Source organism: Pipistrellus hanaki (assembly GCF_964339955.1).
Source record: "Pipistrellus hanaki genome assembly, chromosome: 10".
Classification (NCBI taxonomy): domain Eukaryota; kingdom Metazoa; phylum Chordata; class Mammalia; order Chiroptera; family Vespertilionidae; genus Pipistrellus; species Pipistrellus hanaki.
The window spans coordinates 34195754-34217256 of record NC_140512.1 but is presented as its reverse complement, the minus strand read 5'-3'; the positions used below and the strand labels follow the sequence as shown (position 1 = coordinate 34217256).

The 21503-nt window shown below is 33.9% G+C and overlaps 1 protein-coding gene across 6 annotated transcripts in view; it reads right to left on the bottom strand.

Moving 5' to 3' along the window:
* The window catches only part of PHF14 (PHD finger protein 14), a 145793-nt gene that overhangs the window by 61248 nt on the left and 63042 nt on the right, over positions 1-21503 (bottom strand). For 5 of the 6 annotated variants that reach the window (XM_084897097.1, XM_084897095.1, XM_084897094.1 and 2 more), the window contains 2 exons: positions 21340-21390; positions 21094-21215 (listed from right to left, as the gene is read on the bottom strand). In XM_084897097.1, coding sequence (XP_084753223.1) covers positions 21094-21215; positions 21340-21390 — 173 coding nt within the window. Of the gene's footprint in view, positions 1-843; positions 1091-21093; positions 21216-21339; positions 21391-21503 lie in introns of those variants that run through there. The other variant, XM_084897098.1, reaches the window with a different exon arrangement.

Sequence of the window (21503 nt, the reverse complement as noted above, 5' to 3'; positions counted from 1 at the left end):
ATTTCATTTTCAACCAAGTGTCTCTTCTAAATCAGTTCAAGGTGGAGTGATGAAATATTCAACAAATTTCTGTAGTTGCCTTAAACCTCGATCATTAAAGCTTGAAGATCAAAATTTAATTCTGTAAACCTCCGGAAAGATAAAGATGTTGATGAAGATCTTTCAGCTGGTAACTTCTATAGTCAATAAGCTTTGTATCTCTCCTTATTTCTTAACCTCATCCTTAAGGTTGAAAAAATAAAATTATACTGAATACAGAAAGTTTGTATTATGTCAATAAGGACTGAATAAATTTGGGCATTATTTTAAAATATCTAGAAATCAACACATACATATTCTTACTTAGGAGCTTCAAATTTGAAGTTGTAAAAATTTCATCTTAATAATATCAATACTTTCACACAATGAGTCAAAACTAGAATACATATGCTTTACAAGTCTTTCACTCCTGAATATTATCAATAGAAATAATTAATGTAAGAGTCTATAGTTGTTTCTCAACGTAGCATTTCATATATGAATTATGTATTGAGTTGGATGAAGCAAAATAGCAGACTAATGGAATGCATTGTCTTTTTTGTTAGTTACTGGTAGTGTTCAACAATAGTAATAGCACATTGCAATTAAGTCCCATAGGTTTCCATAGCTCTTCAGTAAGTCCAAATACTGTATATCATCATTTGCCAAAGAAGCAAGAGGAAAAACATTACTTAATAGGATAATTCTGACAAGACAGTATCTAGTATTTTTCTACAATGCACATATCAAATATTTCTGATTAGTGCAAAAAAAAAAAAAAAAAAAAAGAGAGAAGAAGAAGAAGAAATAGAAAAAAAATTCCACACAGGCAAATTAAGTGCCTTGTCAGTCCAGGTAACAAACCAATCAATTACATTCTATCCAAACCTGACAAGCAAAGGTAACTTTCTGCAGTGATAAGCTTATGGGAAGGACAAGATAGCTGTTCTCCTTTACTTTATGTACTCTATTGAGAGTGTTATCCACATTTTTAAAATCACACTTATTAAAGAGGTTTCCAGGATTGCCTCCGAGGATGAGCTGTGGCAGAGTTGGGTCTCATGAAGGGTATCTACACAGTAAAGTGATAAGAAAAGAACATTAACATTTAAAGATCATAGCACTCTGCACTATGCCTTATGAAACATACTAACAACACCACAGTAGATTCAAATAACATATAATCTAGTCCAAAGAAACACATACCCTAAACCTAAATGCCAAGATCTCTGTAGGGTTCTTACTAGTTAAAATGGAACTAATTTTTCACTTGAAACATTGAGTTGCCTCCTCTTTATTATTACTTTTAGTTGTCAGAATAAGTCTATCTTACTAAGACAAACCAAAAATAAATCTGATGAATGGTTTGTATTTACATAAGAAAACATGTATTTGCTTAATAAATGTCTTGAAAAAATAGCAGTGTGCTATTTTTTTCCCCATCAAATATGGCATTTTAACAATCCTTGAGAAAGCATGTAACTGTTCTGAAAACAAGCACACCTAACCAATATGTACAGGATTGATTCTACCCAACTCTAGAGTCTCAAGGAGGAAATTTTTAAGTGATTGTTATTCCCTGTGCCAACACTGACTTCTATTAAAAAAAAAAATATTATACCAGAAATGTTTGGTTATAATTGTGAAAATCATAACCCTAACTAGCTGTTTTAGAGAACTGTGCAACAAAAACAATAGAATATACACCATACTATAAATACTGGTTGTTGATCATAAATGCACCAATTTTAGCCAGATTTTCAAAACTCATACAATTGCATTTATTTCTCAAGACTTTCTCTAATGTTTCTTGTACTGATTTTTCCCTATTAACATATATCCGTTTGCTACCTTTGTTCCTTTATTTTCAGAGGAGAAATTTTAAGTGCTCAATGATTAGAATATTTTTCTTACTATGGTAAACATACAAATTTATCATTTTATTCAGATATTTATATTAGTGTAGATGAGGGGAAATTGGCAAGTAGTTACACATCATAGAAAAAGGTCATTTCAATATTTAACTGTGAGAGAGATGTGTTTAATGCTTCCAAGTTCCATTGAGAAAAAGAAAGTGAAAAGTGGCACAGTCACAGACAGACACAGCACTACTGAGAAGAGCTACCATGCTGAACTGAGAAACCGCCAAAGCCAACAAAAGAGTACAAGGAAAAAAGAATATAATGGGAGAGTTCAGAGAAATGTCCTTATCAACATCTGAGAAATAGAGTTGAATCCACTTGCTGAATAACAGGGAAATAGATAGGAAAAGTTTAATTCCCTTGTTGAATAGTTACATGTGCTAACTTTTTTCAATGCTCCAGTTTTTCAGTGAGAGCTTCAGGCACATCCTGAATCATATATTCTGAGCATTGCTTTGTCTATAGGTTAAGCACTATCAGGTCAGTACAATGCAAGAGGAAATAACTACATCATTTACTATAGAAGTGCAATGAATTCTTAATTATAGGCACAAATGATGAAGACTAGCAGACAACATAAAAGATATATGTGTACTTAAATTTTGATAGGAATATGAATATACATGCATTGGGTAACAGGAAATCTGCTTTAACCACCAATTAAATATAAGTTGATGTTTAACTTTGAAAAAAAAAATTAAAAAGCTATCACTAGTATTCTTCCATCCTAAAATTTCACTTAATATTCCAAATCTCCTTAAAGCCAGAGTAAGCAATGAGACTTGTCTGGGCTGTTGCCATCTTAGGAAAAAAAGACTTGCGGGCTTGTACTTCAGAGATCAAATTTTAGCTTTGTCTTCATTCCCTATGAACCTACTATGCTTACTTACAAATTAATGCAGAAAAAAAGAAATTAATTTCAAAGGACTTCTTTGATGTATGCACATGTAGTCTGTACCTTATATAATTGGAACTGCCTGCTAGTAAGAAGCATCTACTTCTTTCCCCCCAACAATGTCAAATATGCTAAAGCAGTACAGTTGGTGAGGCAGTATGCCTTCAAGAGCATGAGGTACTACTCAGTTAAGACTGCCTACATTCAGACCAATTCTGCCATTTTTAGTTGTGTTATAAAGGACAAGTAATTTTTCTAATTTTCCTCTCCCATCAAGTAAGTTTTAAATCAATACCTATCTTATGGGGTGGCTGTGAAGATTATTTGAGATAAAATATAAAAGGCACCAGCACATTGACCCATAGTAAGCACACTATAAATCTTAGCAACCAATATGAAGAACAATAGATTTATCAAACACTACAGTAGTATTCAATAGAAGGGGAAAAAACTATATTCTAATACATAATTTATATAGTATAATTTCAATATATAATTGGAATAATTTCTATTTCATGATGCTTAGTACCTAATCTCCAAAATGGAGATGTGAAACTTCACAGGACTACTGTAAAAACTGAATGAGGTAATACACTTAGCAGAGAATAGAATATGGGAGATACATTAGTTTTATTTTAATTCTCAGTTAATCAGGCCTTTAAAATAATATGTCTAGGTTTAAGTATAATTAAAAACATAAGATTATACATTATTACTTAGATATCAAAAATCTATCAACTCCAAAATGTTTATCCAATTTTATTTTCAATTTCTGTTCATCTTTAATTTTATTTCACATGTCCAAAACTATACAAAAATAATAAAATCAAAACCTTGTTACAGGAGGAACAGCTAAAAAAGGATGTTTTGATTTTACAAAAAGAAGAAAAAGAATACATGGCAGATCGTCTAAAAACATTTCGTTCAAAATAGTTTCATTATAATGTTGTTAGGCTGTGTGGGAACTTAAATCTTATTTATATCAATTAATCCATGGTAAAATTGGTTTTGCTTTCATTTAAAGTTGCAGAAACTATCCATGGCATTACTGAGGACTTACTGCAATTGGTTTCTAATGCTAGAAGCTGGATTATGCTTGTTTTGTATTACACCACGCCCTGAAATTATTGAGAGAACTGTCAGCTCTCTTGGAGAGAAAAACTGCCGATTGTCAGAACGGCTTCAAGATGGAATGTGTTACCTACTTCTATCCCCGGCAGAAGCTCCTTCCTTGTTGCTTAATAGGGATACTGGGCAGATGGTTCAAGTCTCAGGTGAATAATGGAATAACAGAGTTGGAGAACATTTTCAGGACTGTATAGTGTTTGTTTAGGTATCTCTTTGAGTTATAAAAGTTACAAAATTTTAGAAAAAATAAGGTTGAGACCGAATTTCACAAATGAGAATATAACTTTAGAAGTAACTTAATTCAAGGTCATTCATCTAGCCCAGTGATCAGCAAACTGCGGCTCATGAGCCACATGTAGCTCATGAGCCATGGTTTGCCGCTCTGTTAACTAATGAGTTTGCCAACCACTGATCTAGCCAGTAACAGAATTGGGGCTACTGTGCCAATCTTTCCAATCAACTGAATATATAATAAGTAATCTCTTCTTTAAAAATTAGCAATAGTAACACACTGCAACTAAAAATAATTTTTAAATTACAAAAGCAAATTTTACTAAAAATAAATGAGTGAAATAAAAAATATTTCATTGCTATATGTGCTTGAAATTATGATGTTTACTACTCTAAAATTGTATACTCCAGAAATACCACACTTCACTATGTAATTAATGTATACTATGTTCAGGCTTCTGTTTCCTTTAAAGTACTTGTCAATAATTAATTTTTTTTATTTTAAAAATTGAAATGTTAACACATAAAATGAAAAATAGTAAGGAGGGCGTTTTATCTTGAAGGCTGTTTGTTGGGTTCTGTTCTGAAAGAGCTGCATTCAATACCAGTCTTTGCAAGTGACATGCATCATAATCTCAGCTTCTCAAATTAATAATCACTGGCCCTGGTTGCGAAGAATAATGCAAAAAGGATATTCAAGTAGAATCTGCAGGCATTTCGTGATTATTTCTGGTATTACATTTCTCATAGTTCATAACCTGATGGCCATTTATGACAGATACTGGGAGTCACACAGGCCACGATCCAATGAGAATTAACAGGGTATTTCATTAGCAAGGATCAAATTGATGCCTCACAAAACAGAAACCAATGGATACCACCTCAGGATGGTCTTCAATGAAATCTGGACACCTCTAGGTTTTTGGGCCTTTTTAAGGTTTTTTGAGCATTTTTTAAGTAGAAATAAATTTGAGCTTCCAAAAAAAATAAAGTTATGAGTCATGCAAAGTTAATTAAAGATTTAATGTTTCAATAGATTTTGAAAGTCAAAGAATGTCGCTTATTAAATACTAAATTTGTGAGACAGGCTAACCATTCCATACATCTAACAAAATTATCAAATCAACTAATCATAAGAGAAAAATTACATTAAGTAAACATTTCCTTTTTAAACCAGATTTAATCAGAATACCATTTTAATAAGAAAAATTAAGTGGCAGTTTGGCTATTTTCATTATATAAATACAAATATTTTGAAAATTAAACATCTCTTCCCCAATTGTTACTAATAGAAAAGCATTATTTAAAAATAGCGTTTAAGTAGTTTCCATCACAAGACTCAATTTATTTTCTAATTTAGACTCTCTTCTCTTATTGATGTACATTACAGCATCAATTTAAGTCTAAAGGCATTAATTTAAATAAGTGACCACAGTTTTCATAAAGCCAGATCTATGGCAAAAGGTCACATTATTGGTGATAGATATGGCCAAGTAATTTATAAGAACAGTTATGCAAAGCATTTGATTTTAGATTTTAACTGTTCTGTGCTATAAGACTTCTCTGTTATCCTAAATTGCTCAGTAAATTCTCAAAATAGTGGAGAATGAAGAAGTAGAGAACATGTGCCCTTCTCTAAATATTGGGGAAAATACCAGAGGGCTTTCCACAATGACTGGAATTCCAATTTTGATAATTTTTATCAGGCAAGAGAAAGACCCAGAGGCTGAGGAATTAAAACATATTAGGTCTACAGAATGTGGTTATACATTAGCAATAGAAATAAGGATTGCCAAGGCAAACGCCAAGGTCCAAAGAGGGCTAAGCAGAAGTGAGAAAAACAGAAAGAAGACAAGACGAAATAATGAAGCAGTGTGGTAGAGAATAGTGAAACAAAAATTGAGAAAGACCTCAAGGAAGCCACAGGAATGGGACAGAGTGGAAATGGATATCAAGAAAAGTTATGATGGAAAATTGTTCCCAAATTATTATGACATTTTTAGTTTTCAAATAATACAGAATGGCCATATGTTTTGGAAATTTTCAACAAGATCATTAAAATTACATGAATAAAATATATATGAAAATGCTATAAAATTATACGGATTTAAACTTTTTTATAATTTAGAAATTTTGGGTAAGTATAATTTTATAACAAATAAAAATTTTAATTATATGTTTTCACTTACCTGATTTTATTTTTGTAAAAATAAATGTTATTTATTTTTTTTAGAACAGTTGTAGATTTATAGAAAAACTGAGCAGGTGTACAAAGATTCACAATATACTCCTTCCTTGAAGAAACCAAGATGGCAACAAAGGTAAACACCTGAACAGCTGCCTTGCACAACAATTTCAAAACTATAACTAAAAGACAAAACGGACATCATCCAGAACCACAGGAAGGCTGAAGGCTGACTGAGTGGAAATTCTATAACTAGAAGGAAAGAGAAAAGCACGCTGAGACTCACAGGAGCTGCAGAAATGCAGAGGTACAGAGGCTCGCGTGCGGAGTGGGCTGGCAACTGAGTAAGTGGCTGGCTTTCTCAATTGGGAGGGAGACACAAGCTCCCGACTGCTCTGAACTCCAGTTCTGGGCAAGACTCTGGGGACCCAGACTCATACGGGGAGAAACTGGACTGTCTGGCAACGGGCTAAACTCGAGGGCGGCTTTCTCTCAGAGGTGCTTGCAGCGATACCTAGGGACACTGAGACCCAGGGACCTCTAAGGGCAGGGGTGACGGGAAGCCATTGCTTTTTGCTCCACTCTGAGATCCCACCCCACGGAGCCATTGCTGTTTGCTCTACCCTGAGACTCCAACCCATCCAAGCTGAGAGCAGAGGCTTTTACATATGAATGGCCTGGTCCTTGAATTCTAAACTTACCTAACAAACTGTAGCTGAGCCAGTGAGACCCAGAACATCCAAAAGAAGACCCAAGGCCCCATAGCAGCTTTCATTGCTTCACAGCTGGGCCTCATCTGGGCACCTCTAAAACCCAAACAAAGAAGGGGAATCTGCAGATATCTCCATAGCTCCTGCTGGATGGCGTCAGGCAGAGGCTAAATTTGCAACTCCTTGGAGATCCAAGAGCCAAGGTACCCAGAGGTCAGAGTGGGACCATCCAGATTACAACTCCTCAGATCCATAAGGGACACACTCAGGGGGCAGAATCAGTGAGCACCAAAGCCCCACTGAAGCAAGTCTTGTCTCATAAGGGTGTCTCCAGCACAGAAGTTTCCCATAATAGACATAGCAGATCCTCATAGCCAATTGGCCTGAAGGTCAATTCCTCCCAGTGATACCAACAACAGCCAAGGCTTAACTACAATAAGACTGTGCACACAGCCAACAAAGGGGTGCACCAAGAATGTCCATCTCAGGAAACTGGGGAGGCTGAGCCACTGGGCCCCATAGGACACCTAGCAAACAAAGTCACTCTATCAACTCAGGGAAGCAGCCAAAATGCGGAGACAAAGAAACAGGTCACAAATGAAAGAAATTGAAGCAATCAAACTGGATACTGAGTTCAAAACCATAAGTATAAGGTTACATAAGGATCTTCATGAGACTCTCAAGGATCCTAGTGAGAATGTCAAAGACATAAAAAAGGACCAGTCAGAAATTAAGCATGAACTAATTGAAATAAAGAATAATTTACAGTGATTTAATAGTGCAGTAGAGGATTCTGAGAATCAAGTCAACTATTTGGAATATGAGGAAACAAAAAACATTCAATCAGAAGAGCAAAAAGAATCCAAAAATATGAAGAAAGTGTAAGGAGTCTCTGGAACAACTTCAAGCTTACCAATATTCACATCATGAGGGGTCCATAAGGAGCTGAGCGAGAGAGCAAAATATTGAATACCTATTTAAAGAAATAATGACAGAAAATTTCCCCTACCTGGTGAAAGAAATAGACTTTCAAGACCAGTAGGCACCTAGTCCCAAATAAGAGGAACCCAAAAAGGACCACACCAAGACACATAATTAAAATGCCAAGGGTTAAAGAAAAAGAGAGAATCTTAAAAGCATCAAGAGAAAAGCATTTAGTTACCTGCAAGGGAGAGCCCATACAACTGTCAGCTGATTTCTCAACAGAAAATTTGCAAGCCACAAGGGAGTGGCAAAAAAATACTCAAAGTGCTGGATATTAAGGACCTTCAAGCAAGATTACCCAGCAAAGCTCTCATTTAGAATTGATGGTCAGATAAAGAGTTTCACAATAAATAAATAAAAAATATAAGGGAGCTCATACCACCTAACCAGGATTATATGAAATATTGAAGGGTATTATTGAAGAAGAAAGGAGAAGACAGAAGATGAGGAAGAAAAAGGAAAAGATGAGGAGATGGAGGAAGAGGAGGAGGAGGAGGAGGAAAAGAAATAAAAATATGAACAATAAAAATGACAACAATACATATCAACAATTGAACCTAAAAATCAAAATAAATGAACAAGAAATCTAATGAACAAAATAAACTGGTGAAAAAAACAGAATAAGAGGCATGGAAGCATGGAAAAGACTGAGGAATCGCAGAGGGAGGAGGGAAGGGGGGACGGGAAGGGTATGAGTATGTTTGTGGGATTTATCCAATCAGTTGAAAGCCTTAAGAACAGAAACTTATTTTCTGGAGAAGTAATTACCTATGGACACAGTCAGTAGGGTGATAAAAACCTAGGATGGGGCAGGAACTGGGTGGAGGAGAGTATGGAGGGGGCAAGGGGGAGCATCTATAATACTCTCAACAAAAAAGATTTTTAAAAGGAAAAGAAAAAATAGGGAAAATGGATTCTATGATTTCTTTACAAATGAAAGCTTCAAAAGAATAAAGAACCTTTGGTCATAGTGCTGAATGCTCTACCTGAAATTCAACTTCTCTTTTAAAAAAGATCTACAGTGCTCCCTTCGATAGCTCAGCTGGTAGAGTGGAGGACTGTAAAAAAGATCTACATATAGGCCATGTTACAGAAGGTCCTTGATATAATCAGGCAATTTTTCAATTCTTTAATAATTGACACAAATAAATAACCTGACAAGAGAAATTTGCACCTGGAAGTTTCAGTCAGTTACTGACTGATGTAATTCACTTGGATGGGACTGAATCCCATTGATTTAGTCTCTGGTAGGCCTATCTGCCTTGTGCAGCTGTCTGTGTCCATCTGATTTACTCAGCAATTACAGGGAGTACCTAACAGTTTCATTCAAGGAAGAACTCCTCCTCCACTTGAGATTATTTAGAGGGAGCATACTTAAAGAGTTACTTTTTCCGTAGTTCAATCTATCAGTTCACACAGTGCTCAAGTGGTTGCTCTTTGTGAACTAAAACACAGAGTTCTTGGCTTCATGTACTTAAAAATGACATGAATATATTATGACAATTTATACTATTTTATATATATGGATAATTTTACACTAAAGTCAAATCATACAGTTACATTCTTAATGCATAGTCATGAAGTAATATTCAACCTCTAACTTGTCACTTTTCACTCATAATACTTCTTTCAAGGTTAATTTTTTTAGAATATTCATCTGCAATTTAAAGGAAAACCATAATGTATTAAACAATATAGGACCTGTGAAAGAAAGGCTGAAGGAACTGTGTTATACACTTTTTAATATTTGTTTAAATTTCTTTCTCTCTTTCACCAAAGAACTTAAGGGTATAATAAAACAAACTTTTGTTAGATAACAGCATACCCTTAAGATAGAATTAAATATCATAATAACCAACATGGGTAAAAAAGAAAAGGTATTGTTTTAGAGAGAAATGATAAATCCTGGAATTGATCATTTAGTTTTCAGATAATAATAATACATGCAAGGAAATAAAGATCACAAGAACCTTTCTAACATGCAAGGTTATAATGAGAAAAATCCAGATTTAACAGTAAATAAATCTTTTGAAATACATAATAAGGCATGTCACTTATTTGTGTTCTATTTTCTAATTCCAATTCCACTAACAAATAAAGTTAGAGTAAATAAAAATTATATTGATAAAAATAGCAATTGGCCCTAGCCAGGAAGCTCACTTGGTTAGAGCAAAGTCTGGATATGTCAAGGTTGTGGTTTGATCTCTGGTTAGGGCACATACAAGAAGCAAACAATGAATGCATAAATAAGTGGAACAACACATTCTCTCTCTCTCATCAATAAATAAAATTTAAAATAAAATGAACAATCAAGAGGAGGACTTATAATCTAATTCCAAGTCTAATCTTATCTTAAAAGTATTATAGGTCAAGCAATGAAGTAGAAAGTAAGAAATGTCATTATATATATATATATATATATATATATATATATATATATATATATATACATATACATATATATACACATATATACACACACACATATATATTTCTATATTATATATTGAATTATTGTTATTTGCCAGTATAAAAAAACAAAACAAAATACAGGCTTAATGACACTGAAAAACTTGCCTACAGACAGCAATTTTATCTGTATCAATAAATTATACATTGTTACCAAAAATTGTTTTCAGGAATTTATTAAGAGAGCCAAACATCAGACCAAGATAATCTAGGAAATGTATAAAATGAATAGTTTTATATATGAGATATAATACTACTAGTATGCTGGGTGCAGAATTTAAAAAGATATGACTGTGAAGATTAAAGCTTAAGAATTGATCATCAATTACCCTGAAGTGACCAGACTAAATAAAATGTCATAGAATAAAAAAAAAAAAAACTCATTTTTTAGAAAGCAAAAACCCTCAAAGAAGCAGAGGACTTGTAAGGACAACACATGGATGAGAAAATCCAGATGGCTAATCAATATATGTATAAATGTTCCACCTCATAGGTAGTCACAAAATATAATCAAAATGCCAATTTCTATCCACCAGAATTGTCAAAATCTGTGCTATGACATCGTCACATATTTGGGTCTGTTGGGAAATGAAAGAACATTATCTATTAAGTGTAAAATACACATATACTCTGTCCTAGCAAACTCACTTTGAATAGAAATCAAACAAACAAACAAACAAACAAAGAGCCCAGCTGGCATGGTTCAGTGGTTGAGCATCAACCTATGAACCAGGAGGTCACGGTTCAATTCATGGTGAGGGCATATGCCTAGGTTACGAGCTCAATCTCCAGTGTGGGGCATGCAGGAGGCAGCCAATCAATGATTCTCTTTCATCACTGATGTTTCTATCTCTCTCTACCTCTCCCTTTCTCTCTGAAATCAATAAAAATATATTTTAAAAATAATATAGTATTAAGGACAGTTTTATCTTTAACATAGGTTTACAGTCAATATTGCTAGTACATGGCTTTGTACTAGTTTTATGTGGGACAACATGATGACTTGATTTCCCCACAGACATGTACCCTGTCAAAGTTAACAGACGTCAATCTTTTAGACCTCTGAGTTTATTCCTACTTTATTTTCTTGAATAATCAGCTACACATACAAAGTGACAGTAAAAAAGTAGGACACTACTGAGTTACATGTAGTAGGTGAGGTCTATGTAATTACTAAACAAAAATTTATTTATTTATTAGCATGCCATTTATAACCAGGGGGTAACTAGGAAGAAAAAAAGAGAATGGAGAAAAAATTAACTTTAAAGAAAAATAACATCATTGTGAAGATATAAATAGAACTAAGAGATCTGTTTATCAGTTAACATACAATGTAAACAGGGAAAAGCCATGTTCCTAAACATATTTTATTTATTTAATTTGAAAACAGATTCATACAATAGAATTCAGTATTTGGTCACTCTTCCCCTACATTCCTATCCTAACTTTGGCTTCTTTTTAATGAAAAAAAGGAGTCAGCAAAACAAAATGCCAACATTAAATCATTTTGCAACATTTTGTGTCAAAAACGTAATGGGAAATGCACACATCAAGGGAAAGGTTACTGTTCTTCCAGAACATCTTTTCACTTGGTTCATGGCTCATTCTTCTACATAACTGTGCGGACACTACTGATGGTTTTCTCTCAGTTTAATGTGGCACTTGAAGGATTATGGCATTTTCAGAAAACCACAGTGCAGTGATTTTAGTGGTTATCTGGCTGAAAGTGATACTGTGATTGAGAATAAGTGCACTGTTTATGTGTGATGGTAAAAGTCAGCTACCAAGTCATCTCACAATGTCAAACCAATTCTTTATATTGTATTTTCTTAATAACATATGAGATCAGTCTAGAAAGTGAAACAGAATTAGAGGAAAGTCCTTTTAAGTGGGAGCATGCTTTATGTATAAGTACATTATATTTAGCTTTAAATCCTGTTGAAAAAGGGTAATAGAAAAAGCTAATTCAGAAACTGATAATCTTAATTCATTTCAGTTTAGGATAAATGTAATTAATCCTTGAAATATTTTCACAAAAAGGATTACAATGAATTAAAAATTAAAAAAAAATTATTAAGAATTAAAATGAAAAGAAACCATATATCATATATCCAAAACAATTGAATAAATGAGAAATGCTATACATACTCAGCTATCATGTCATCTACAAATATATTTTAGCCTATTTAAAAGCTCAGTTGCCCTATCCACTGAGCCAAACTGGTCAGGGTTACTGATCTTTTAAATAGGCTGAAATATATTTGTAGATGACATGATAGCTGAGTATGTATAGCATTTTTCATTTATTCAATTTTTTTGAATATATGATATATGGTTTATTTTTATTTTAATTCTTCTGACTCTCTATCCTTCTCTCTTCCTCTCTTTAAAAAATCAATAAAGTATGTTTGAAAAAATAAATAAATAAAAGCTCAGTAAATATTTTATAAAATTAAGAAGCAAACAAAAACTTTTCAAAGTAAATTTCTATAAACCATCCCTTACAGACCTACATCTCAATTAGTAAAAAATGAAAAATGAATGTCTAATAATTAACTCACATATTTGTGATAGGCTATGATTTTATAAAATATATAACTGAAATTGAAATTAGAAAAAAATATTATGGACTAATACAATTAACAGCATTGTTGGTGGAAGATTTGTGCAATAAATTATGCAGAATTCTTTATACCTCGATACCATTTTTCATTTCCAAATTTCTCTTTTTCAATCCCATCTATATATTGTATGTAAAAGCCTAAGCGACCAGCTGACTGGCCAGTAGCTATGACATCCATTGACCACCAGAGGGCAGATGCTCAATGCAAGAATGGAAACCACAGGCATGGACACATGGAACAGACTAATGAATCTCAGAGGGAAGCAGGGAGGGGAAGTTCGGAAAGAGATTAACCAAAGATCTTATATGCGTACTAGAGGCCAGTGCACATATTCATGCACCAGTGGGGTCCTTCTGTCTGGCCTGTGCCTTCTTGCAATCTGGGACCTGTTGGGGGATGTCGGAGCCAGGCCAAGGGACTCCACTGGTGCACAAATCCATGCACCAGGCTTCTAGTAGTATTATAAAGTCATAGAATATGAACATTAAAGGGATCTTCAAATCAACTTCATACATTGCTTGTGTTATGAATGAAATAACTGGTTCGCAGAAAAGTTACCTACATACCTAATGGTGATACAGCTTCTTGTTTAAAATTCCAGCCTTTCAATTTCAGTCCTATGCCCTCCCCATCATTTTCCTGGTTAGTTACTTAAGTTTTCAAAGGAGGCTTACTTTTTGAGCCTATTAAGATAAATATTAAATGTACTACCAGAGGAAGAGAGAGAGAGAGAGAGAAAGAAGAGAGGTGGAAAGAGGAAGATTGTCTCTTAACAAGCAAGAAAATTATTACATTTTCCTTATCAACAATCTCTCCAAATACAACAATATTCAGTAGGAAATTAGTTACACTAATGACACATACCACCTGGAGAAAATGACTGAATAAAGTAAAATAAGGAGAAAAATGAGGTTTGATAACTTCTCTATCCTTAATCATAAAATGCAAGAGCAAAATACCAGTTAACTAGCACACACACACACTTTAATATTGAAAAAGACCACCTTAAGATTATATAATTCTGAGTTTATGTATTTTTAGGTTTAACTCCCAGAAATGTATACTAAAGTTAAATGTACTTAAAAAAGAAAACTCTGGTCCACATGTTTTCATTGGGGAAGTCAACAACAATGAAGAAATAATATCAATCTTAAATTAACAAAGCAAGACTTATGAATAGAGACACAAAGCCCTTATCAAAATATTAGCGAATAAACTCCAAAAATATATAAAAGAGTCTATACCTCATGATCAGGAAGGATTTATTCCAGGATTGTAAGGCCTCCTTTTGTGGGGGGGAGGAAGAGCTGGACTAAAACACTACTCCTGCACCTTCCCCAAGATCCCCTTGTTGAGGTAGGGATCTTAAAGATACTATTATCAACTGACTCAGTTCTACCCCATCTACCCCCTGGGTCCATAAAACAGAAAGATTCTTTTGTTCAGGGCTCTGTCGGCAGAGACATCAATGCCCCATACCTCACCCAATGTCTGCAGTGATCCATTTGACCTTACCAAGTTCTGTTTAGTGGGGGAAATGGAACATTTGGAGGAGCCAGCAACCATTCCTATTTCGCCTCTTGCTTATGATATTGTAATAAGTAATTTTAACTGTAACTTTCAGTTTGGTTTGTGATCTTAAGTGACCCCTCAATACCTGGCACCTCTCAACACTTGCATAAGCGGTTAAAATTTGTATTTAGCCCTAGCCAATTTGACTCAGTAGATAGAGCATCAGCCTGAGGACCAAAGGGTCCCTGGTTCGATTCTGGTCAAGGGCACATACCTTAGTTACAGTGTCCTCCCAGGCCCAAGCTCTGGTAGGGGCTCGTGCAGGAGACAACCAATCAATGTGTTTCTCTCACATCAATATTTCTCTCTGACCGAAACTGGTTTGGCTCAATGGATAGAGAGTCGGCTTGGGGACTGAAGGGAACCGGGTTCGATTCCGGTCAAGGGCATGTACATTGGTTGCAGGCATATCCCCAGTAGGGGGTGTGCAAGAGGCAGCTGATCGATGACTCTCTCTCATCGATGTTTCTAACTCTCTCTCTCCCTTCCTCTCTGTACAAAATCAATAAAATATATTAAAAAATAGATATATATATATTTCTCTCTGTCTTTCCCTCTCTCTTCCATTCTGTCTAAAAATAAATGAAAAAAAAATCCTTGAGTGAGGATTTAAAAAAAAAATTATTTCAAGTTTTCCTATACTATAGCATCAAAAAATATTAAATACTTTGGAATACATTTAATAATAGACTTGCAAGATTTCTATAATGAAAATTACAAAAACACTGATGAGGAAAAGAAAAGGTATCTGAATATATGAATAAATGTAAAAATATACCTGTTTAGTTTATTAGAAGGCAAAATTGTTAAGATGTTAATGCTCTCCAAATTCACCCATGTATTCAAAACAAAGCTAACCATAACCCAAGTAGGCTTTTTTCAAAATTATGGTTAGATACATATAAAATTTACCACTTTAACCATTAAGTGGACAGTTCGCAGGCATTAAGTAAATTCACAGTTGTATAACTATCACCTCCATCCATCTCTGAAACTTTTTCATTTTCTCCAACCAAAACTCTGTACCCATTAAACATGAACTACTCAGTCACTCTGTCCTTGGCAGCCACCACTCTACTTTGTCTCTATGAGTTTGACTATTCCAATTCCCTCATATTCAAAGGGAATCATACAGTATTTGTTCTTTTATGACTGGCTTATTTCACTCAACATAAAGCCTTCAAGGTTCTTTCATGTCATAGCATGTATCAGAATTGTCTTCCTTTTTAGGGCTGGACAATATTTCATGGTATGTATTTATCACATTTTGTTTATTCACCCACCAATGGAGAATGGGATGCTTCTACCTTTTGGCTATTGCCAATAATGCTGCTGTGTACAAGGATATACAATATCTCTTTGAGTCTCTGCTTTCAATTCTTTTGAGTATGTACCCAAAAGTGGAATTGCTAGATCATATGGCAAATCTATTTTTAATTTTTTGAGGGCCCGCCATAGTGTTTTCCATAGTGAATACAACATTTCACATTCCTACCACAGTGCAAAAAGGTTCCAATTTATTTGCATCTTCACCAACACTTGTTATTTTTTTGGGTTTCCTTGTTTATTTTCATTTTTATGTTCTAATAACCATTCTAATGGTTTGAGGTGGTACTTCATTGAATTTCCCTAATGATCATTGATGTTGAACATCTTTTTATGTGCTTATTGGTTATTTCATATCTTCTTTGGAGAAATGTCTATTCAAGTCCTTTGCTAATTTTTAATCAGGTTTTTTTTTGTTGTTGATATTGAGTTTTAGTTCTTTATATACTCTTGATAATCCCTTTATCAGATATAAGATTTGCAAATATTTTCTCCTATTTTGTGGGTTACCTTTTCGCTTTATTGTACCCTTTGCTACACAAAAATGATTCCAATTTATCTATTTTTGTTGTTGCTGCCTGTGCTTTTTTTCTTCTGATGTCATACTTTCTTTTATAATGAAAATAGACAAGCTGTTTTTGACACTAATATGGAAATACAAATGATCTAGTATAACAAAAAAGCTTACTCTAGCCACTAACAATCAAGGTAATTGATACATTAGCTTAATGGAAGAGAATACAAAGTCTAGAAATAGACCCACATTTAAAAAATAAATTTATTTTTAAGCAATGGCACCAAAGCAACTTATTGGGGAAAGACAAGTATTTTTATCAAAGGGTGCTAGAAAACTGGAAAGCCACATGGGATAATAAACAAAGCTTCCTTAACTCCACCTGAACCTATAAACAAAAACTAATTTCAGATGAATCACATATCTCAATATAGAAGTTAAAATTTATAAAGACTAAGAGAGATAGGAAGTCCTTGGATCTTCTGAGCCATCTGATATGCTACTTTATCTTTGCCTTTTTACAAAATTAAATCTAACATAAAAATTAGGAAGATTTAATATCTTGCCAGTGATTCCTTAATGCAACTTTCTATAAAGTGTGTGAGTCACTAACCACCAGGATGGGACTCTTGTTCAGTGAATTGAACAACATAGAGCTATACAAGGATAAGGTGGTTATACTTTCAAAAAAGAAAAGCAAGGTTAGACATACACCATCCTATCCAATAAAAGAGTAATATGCAAATTGACCATTACTCCAAGACACAAGATGGCTTCCCCCATGTGGTCAAAGATGGATGCCCCCATGTGGATACAAGATGGCTGCCACAAGATGGCCTGCAGGGGAGGGCAGTTGTGGATAGTTAGGGGTGACCAGGCCAGCAGAGAAGGGCAGTTGAGGGAGACCAGTCCAGGAAGGAAGGGGCAGTTGGGGGGAAACCCAGGCCTGTAAGGGAGGGCACTTGGACAGACCAGGCAAGAAGGACTGTTGGGGGAGACCAGACCTGGAGGGGAAGGCAGTGGTGGAGTACAAGGCCTGCAGGGGAGGGCAGTTTGGGGGGAAGGTTTGCAGGGGAGGACAGTTGTGGGTAATCAGGCCACAGCGAGAACAGTTAGGTGTGACCGGGTCAGCAGAGGAGGGCAGTTTGGGGTGACAAAGCCAGCAGAGGAGGTCAGTTGTTGGAGATCAGGCCAGCAAGGAAAGGCAGTTGGTGGGGGAACCCAGACCTACAGGGGATGGCAGTTGGGGGAGACCAGGCCTGCAGGGGAGGGCAGTTGTGTGTGATTAGGCAAGCAGAAAGGGCAGTTAGGGGTGACCAGGCCAGCAGGGTCGAACAGTTAAGGGCAATTGGGCCAGCAAGGGAGTAGTTAGGGGGTGATCAGGCTGGCAGGCAGAAGTGGTTAGGGGCAATTAGGCAGAGGCAGGTTAGCAGTTGGGAGTCAGCAGTCCTGTATTGTGAGAGGGATGTCCAACCAGTGGAATCAGGTAATTTAATTTCCATGTCTAATGGAAATAGTTCAATCTAATCACTTCAGAAGAAGGAGTTTCAACAAATTCAATTGTTTTGTCCCACATATTCTAGAATTATTTACAAAAACAGAACATACACATTCTTTGAAAGGTAAAACATTTAAGCATTTATTATTACTGGAACATATTTACCAAATGGAACCTTTATATCAGAATACACATATATGTGTATCCTTTGTATTACTAAATTATATCACTGCTGCACTATTTAATATGGAAAGAATTTACTATCACTCATTAATTATTAACAGTCCCTAATGGAGCAGAATGTGATTTTTACCATGTACAATAAAGGGAAAATTGAAACACAGAAATTGCTAAATTACTTGCTATAAGAAGACCTGAGGAAAGCTAAAGAGGCAAAACAAAAAATAACAGTTGGAACCTACTATTACAACTGACTGATAAACTAAATGCAATTTCCCAGTAATAGTAAAAAATTATACATATAAATTGACATATACATATATACAAAGAACCAAAAAAGCAAGGAAATAATTAAGAAGGAATTTTTATATAGCCTGAATTACATAGAGAAGTGTGGTTTCAAAATCATAGCTGCTAAACAGCAGGTTCTAGTGAATCATATTTGCTTGTTCAAAGAAACTTGAGAAATAAATGTGGTGTATTCAATAAGAGATTATTAATTAAATTATGACACAAGAAGTTTAATTTTATGAGAACCTAATAGACATACATATAATAAGTATAATGTAATCCTAACCAAGCGCTGAAATATATCCTTAGAGAAAATAAAGTTTTAAAATTAAATGTTACAAAAAAATGTAATATTAAGATGCAACTTAATCATAAATATGTGTACTTTTTAGGGAATTTGTAAACAATGATGGTGCCAGTTACAAAACAAAAGAGATGTTAAGGGAAATGGCAGATATTAGCTCATAAATTACCTTTTTAAACATATTAAATTTTACATGAATTGTAATTCTTCTTGAACTCAAGAGCAAATAGTGCTTAAACTCAATGTGTATTTTTTAATTTTCATTTTATGGAGCAACCACATTATAACCATAAAACATTTTATGGCATTGCTTTATATCCAGTTTATTTTGTTCTCAAATACATTAATATATAATATTTATAAAACTTTTTAAATCCTCTTCATTATCTCTTTAAATCCTTTGAAGAAAATCTGTGATGTTATCTTCTTAATAAGGTAAAACCATGGAAGAAGGCTTGGATACCAGTCATTTCCTTAGTAACAAAAATATCTTTACTTTCTAAGAAGTCTTTCACAAAATTCCAGACACTGGCATGCTATAATAATGCAATTAGGAACGAAAACTTTATAACGGAAACTAATTAAAAAAGTGAGATGAAAGACTAATATTATTCAAAAATATTATCAAAAATACAAGAAAAATGGTGCCTATCTTCTTAATACAACTAAATATGTGTAAAAGTAGTTTTTAAAATAAAAGTTGTATTTATTTCCTGGATTATTTTTTTCAAATACATGATCAAATAAATAAATAAAAAGCTGGTAAAAATAGATAGGTTTTTTAGTAAAAAGGCCTGAACCTATTAGTTAAAAATAAATAAGTATGAAAATAGATATTTCCTATAGGTTCAATTAATTAAAAAGGAGATAATCAGCTCTCTATGTTTTAAATGATTGTTTCAAATTGATCATTCACAACAATGCCATCCTCAACCCCAAGGAAATTTCCCCTATAGTGAATTTTGTCTACTATATAAGATTGTTTTTATAGGGTTTGTTTTCCCCTTTTGTTTATTCACTTTTGTTGTTTCATTGTTTCATGCACTCCATTATGTTATGCTTTGCTTGGAATTATTTTTTAATAAATTAGAAAATTGCATTGTGGTCAGAATTATTCATGGGTATCTTCTATCATTAGAACTACTTTTCCCTAAATTTAAATGAGTTTAACCTCAAGGAGAATTCCCATGACATTCAAGAAACACTGGCCACATGTTACATACTTTCTTGAGTTTGTTGAAGCACTTTGTATTTTTTCACTATAATCTTAATTCTCCCCTTATCTTCTTCAATGATAGTATAAAAAACTCATAAATTCAAACCTTCTCGCCTTTTTATGAGGAATTAAAACAAATAGAAATTATAATTTTAATGACAAATAAATGATATCATTTTGGAAGCAAATATTTAAAATCATCTAATAGTACTAATACATGTTTTATCAATTTACTGCTTTTGAAACTTTTAATGTCTGGGCCCTCATATAATTTAATAGATTTTTCAAGAAATCAAAAAGGGTTCCCTTGACATACTAAAAGATGTCACTGTCCTCTGAAAAGGTGATAACTCTTTTAAATGAGGTTTCCTTAGTTCACCCACCTATTCCTCCATCTCACCCAAGGCTTTGAGCAATTTCTTCATCTCAGAAAAAGAGGCAAATGGCTAAATTTAGGAGTGTCTGGACCATCAGGAATAGCAATATCAGCTGAGATTCCTAATTAGCATTATGTCTACTAAAAAAAAAAGGTAACAAAACAAAACAAACAACAAAACAAAACAAAAAACAAAGTAAAATCTATCTCGGCCATCTTTTCACCTTTCTTTATTTCACAAGAGAGAAGCATTCAACACATTTGTTTTCATAAACAGTAAAGAACTACTGATAGAGATCTTATCAATGAAAAGTATCTCTACCTTCTTGCTATTGCTAATAAACTTTAAGTTCTATAACATGCTAAGAGAACTTAGTAATTTCAGTATTGAATGAGATAAAACAATCTTAGTACAAAATGTTTCTGTGGCCTTTATAAGCAGAGTATTGTCAACTTCTCTTGTATTCAAAATTCAGATTATCGCTCCTAATTACATCTAACTCCAGAGAATATCCAATGTGTGGCAGGTTTAATAAAAGGTTTTATAAAAGGTCCTGCACTGTGCTTTTCCCCCCATTATATCTATGATGAGAAAATGATGAAAATGCAGTCTTTAACCCCTAAAGACAAAGACTCAGAATCCAACTTACCTGACAAGATTTTCATTGTCTCCAGTTCCCTTGCAAGTTGCACATTCAGTTCTTAAATCTTCAGCCTTGGGCTTCTTCTGTAACACAGACTGCCTCTGTCTTCTCTCTCTAGGAACTCTTTCCTGCCATCCCAGGAGAATAATACAAAACATAAAACAAAATCAGGCTATGAGGAAAACAAATAATTTTTAGCAAAAAAGTTTTTCAAAGTTTAGACTATATAAAAAATGCTTAACTTAATCCAACCTCATGTTTTTCTTCATCAGGTATGAAGCTTCGTTTCCGTCCTCTGGTTCTCTAAAGAAAAAAAAAAAGAAATCCATAAAAATATCTAATGTTTAATTAATGATAAAAACATTTTTCTCTGTTAAATGTTACTGCTTAGGTTAAGTACTTAGAAAATTAGTATT